Source organism: Mustela erminea, chromosome 12 (assembly GCF_009829155.1).
Source record: "Mustela erminea isolate mMusErm1 chromosome 12, mMusErm1.Pri, whole genome shotgun sequence".
Taxonomy (NCBI): domain Eukaryota; kingdom Metazoa; phylum Chordata; class Mammalia; order Carnivora; family Mustelidae; genus Mustela; species Mustela erminea.
In genome coordinates, this window is record NC_045625.1 from 35,418,521 (window position 1) to 35,422,787 (window position 4,267).

General features: G+C 44.4%; 1 protein-coding gene and 1 pseudogene across 1 annotated transcript; both read left to right on the forward strand.

The window, feature by feature from the left end:
- Positions 1-228: 228 nt before the first annotated feature.
- On the forward strand, positions 229-1,188 carry LOC116570765 (olfactory receptor 2S2-like). Its single transcript, XM_032308277.1, has one exon. The coding sequence runs from the start codon at positions 229-231 to the stop codon at positions 1,186-1,188; it is 960 nt and encodes a 319-aa protein (XP_032164168.1).
- A 1,827-nt stretch (positions 1,189-3,015) lies between these two features.
- LOC116570769 lies at positions 3,016-3,901 on the forward strand (annotated as a pseudogene).
- Positions 3,902-4,267: the final 366 nt, after the last annotated feature.

The following is a 4,267-nucleotide window of genomic DNA, read 5'->3' on the forward strand; positions in this document are numbered from 1 at the left end:
CTCTGGGCCTCAATGCAGTATTTATAAGCCCTCTTCCAGCCCTGTCCGTCCCCCATCTAAGATCTAACCCCACTCCTACCTACTGTCTCTTTCAGTCATTTATCTCTTACGCACCTATGTTGTCCTATTCTGTAGCATAGAGTGATGGTGTACAAGATGCCTGAGACTTTTCTCAAGAAAGCCTCCTGTGCTGCATTTGTCCTTGGCTGATGACAGAAGGCATAGCACATGGAAAAAGCCAACTGGTCCTCCCCTGCGGTAGGGTTCATAATCCTGGGGCTCTCAGCCTACCCAAAGCTGGAGAAAATATTCTTTGTGCTCATCCTCCTGATGTACCTGGTTATCCTGCTGGGAAACGGGGTCCTCATCCTGGTGACCGTCCTTGACTCCCGCCTGCACACACCCATGTACTTCTTCCTGGCGAACCTCTCCTTCCTGGACATCTGTTACACAACCACTGCAGTCCCCCTGATTCTTGACAGCTTCCTGACTCCCAGGAAAACCATCTCCTTCTCAGCCTGTGCCGTGCAGATGTTTCTCTCCTTTGCCATGGGAGCCACAGAGTGTGTGCTTCTGGGCATGATGGCATTTGATCGCTATGTGGCCATCTGTAATCCCCTCAGGTACCCCGTGGTCATGAGCAAGGCTGCCTATGTGCCCATGGCTGTCAGCTCCTGGGCTATTGGTGGTACAGCTTCTGTGGTACACACGTCTTTGATAATTCAGCTGCCTTTCTGTGGGAACAACGTCATTAACCACCTTGCCTGTGAGCTACTGGCTGTCCTAAAGTTGGCCTGTGCTGACATCTCCATCAATGTGATCAGCATGGGGGTGACTAATGTTGTGTTACTGGGAGTCCCAGTTCTGTTCATCTCCATCTCTTATGCGTTCATCATTGTTACCATCCTGAGGATCCCCTCAGCTGAGGGGAGGAGAAAGGCCTTCTCCACCTGCTCTGCCCACTTCACTGTGGTGGTCATCTTCTATGGGACCTTATTTTTCATGTATGGGAAGCCCAAGTCTAAGGATCCCCTAGGGAATGACAAGGAGGACCTTTCAGACAAGCTCATCCCCCTTTTCTATGGGGTGGTGACCCCCATGCTCAACCCCATCATCTACAGCCTCAGGAACAAGGACGTGAAGGCTGCTGTGAGGAACCTGGTGCCTCAGAAATGTTTTGCCCAGTAATGGAGGGCTGTGTTCCCACCCTATGGAATAAAGGACCTCTGATCATTAGAGCTGCCATCTGAAAGACAAATCACGTGATCCAGAGTCCTCTCTTGCCCTTCTGTCCATTTTCAGAGAATGTTTAACTTTTCAGAGTATATCTTCTGAGTTTTAGCCATACAGCTGAGAGTTTTGACAGATGCGACACAACAGATCTCTAATTGAATACACAAGACATTCTGAACACATGATAAAACCAAGGAGAGAGGAGCCAGCCATTAGACCGAGCTTGGTGAATGGCCTACACTGTATCTGAGCTACACAGTCTGTGCACAGAGGAGAGAGCACTCCCAGCACTGTTGCCATCCCTCTAAGATTCCCCAGCAGAGTCACAGGAACAAGGAAGAAGTGGGAATTTTCATTTTGGACTGTTTTTGAAAGAGAGTCAGTTTGGCTGAAGTATAAGAAGAGACAAAGACAAGTTCTCCACCTAGAGGGCTTTTGGATGGGAACAAGCTATTCTGGAACACCCCATTTCTTCTTAGCTATGAGAAAATTGAGGCTATTTTTTCTCAATGCACTTCACATTATGAAACACCGTTAGGAAGTTAATGGCAAGAAAGAGTATAGAGTTTGAATTTGATGCTCATCACTTATAGCAACTCCCACTAGAAAAGCTAGTATCTGATTGGATAATAACTCACATTCTAGAAAAAAGAAAGATGATACAGATATAGATAGACAGATAGAGGCTAAATATTTGGGGGCTAATATTTGATACATTTCTTTGTTCCAGGACTTCCCAAAGTCTTTAATATGCTAGAGTACACTGTGAATGTCTAAGAGATGTAAACTTGGTAGCATTTCCTGAGCCTCCGTAGTTCAGCAGGATAAAAACTGGGAAGCTTTTTCTTACCTATGACCTTCGGTGGGTTGCTTAACCTATTTCAGTCTATTTCTTCATATTTTACACCTAGCCCCGTGATTTTACATGAATTACTTATTATAGATAACTGCTTTGTAAATGGTAAGCACAATGGAACTATTAGAAACCAGTTTTGGTCGTATCATGAATGTTGCCCAGTCCTGTGTGCCATGTGGAATAGAGTAAGACACCGTCCCTATATCGAGCAATAGACACACAAGATAAATGAAAGATTCAAAGGTGTTATCAGGTGAATAGAAACATTTTTATGGCAAGTTCTATGAAATTCTTTGAATATGGCAGACTTATATAAAAAGAGAATTTAGAAAGTGAATACTTTTTTGAGAACAAATCTTGGAAGTTTTTTATTCAAGTGATGTTTACATTTTCTTACATTTATTAGGAATGAATTGCCTAAGGATTAGTGTTTGTTTAATAAAATTTCTGATTCTAATGTTAGTCCTCATACTACTTTCTACTTTGCACCAGTAGGGAATAATCTTGCTCTTGCAAATACACAAATGCCTTCTAGTGGCCATTTAAGCAAACTTCAGATGCTTAGTACAGCCATGCAATATCATTGTTAGAAGAGGTTTGGGGTATTTTCTTGTTCAACCCTATGCACAGGATGCGTGCTGTTCCTCTCCAATGTCCCTGATCCCAGTCAAATGGCATTTGCTTGGACAACTCCAGTAACAAAGAATTCAGTACTTCCAGAGTCTAGCTTTTTTGTTCAGCCCTTGCCAACTCTTCCTTGATTTATGCTTAACTATACCCTCCAGTAGCTTCCACCTTCACTCCTAATTAGGTTTAGTGCCTCTACGTGAGATGTACCCAATCTCTTTCCTTCTTGTATGTGAAGGTATTCTGATCTCCTAAATCCCCTACAGCCCACACAGGGCCAGCCCTTCCTCCCAAGCCAAATGTTCTTTGTGCATATCCTTGTGATCTATTTAGTGCTCCTGCTGGGCAATGGGGTCCTCATCCTGGGGACTGTGTCTACCTCATACCAGCACATGGTCATGTACTTCTTCCCTGGGAACCCCTCCTTCTTGTAAATCTGCTACACAAGCTCCTCCACACCCCTCATTCTCAACAGCTTCCTAATCTGCTGGAAAACCATCCCATTCTCTGCCTAGGCTGTGCAGATGGTTCTCTCCTTTGCCATGGGAGCTACAGAGTATGTGCTTCTGGACATGATGGCATTTGATCTCTATCTGGCCATATGTAACCTCCTCAGATACCTAGTAGTGATGAGCAAAGTTGGCTATGTGCCCATTGCTGGTGACTACTGGACAGTTGGAAGCATGACTGCCATGGTATAAACATCTTTAGTGACATGATTACCCTCCTGTGAGGACAACTTCATCAACCACTTTACCTGTGAGATCCTGGCTGTCCTGAAGTTGGTCTGTACTGACATCTTATCCATGTGGTTGATCACTATGGTAGTGGCCAATGTGATCTTTCTGGGCATTTCAGCTCACTACACTTTCATCTCCTATGTGATTATCATTGCTACCAACCTGAAGATACCCCCAGCTCAGAGAAGGAAAAAGGCCTTTTCTACCTGCTCTGCCTACCTCACATTCATGATCATCTTCTACAGAACTTCACTCTTTGCATATGGAAAGCCCAAATCCAAGGACCCCACTGGAGGCAGACAAGCAGGATGTTTCAGATAAACTCACCTCCCTCTTCTATGGGGTGGCGACCCCTATGCTCAACCCCATCATCTACAGCCTCGGGAATAAGGATGTGAAGGCCACTGTGAAGAACCTGGTCCTAAGCAAACACGTCATCCAGTGATGGTGGAGGGGTCCTGATAGATCTCTATTCCCTGGTTTCTATCACCTGAGGGGCTCAGAGGATAAGATAAAGGGCCAATTTTCTCAAAGGTGCATAGGCAAATCTGATTGCATAGAATGCTTTGTGTGAATAAGGAAGCATTTAATGAGATGTTTCTGTCCCATTCTAGAAGCACTTCTACACAAGTATATACCATTGGTCAAGCCTTATAGTCATCTATCCTTGGGATGAATACTGAGCTACTTGATGTCCGGGGAAAATAACTCTTCAAGTTTTAATTTTAACTTACAAAAAGCTCTAGGCTATAGATCTGTAATTCAATTTCTCCCTGGCCTCTTTCTTTATCATGTTTGGATGGGTCCTTGA

Excerpts from the sequence above, each read along its gene's own strand:
- LOC116570765 (XM_032308277.1), top strand. The coding sequence starts at position 229 with ATGGAAAAAGCCAACTGGTCCTCCCCTGCGGTAGGGTTCATAATCCTG.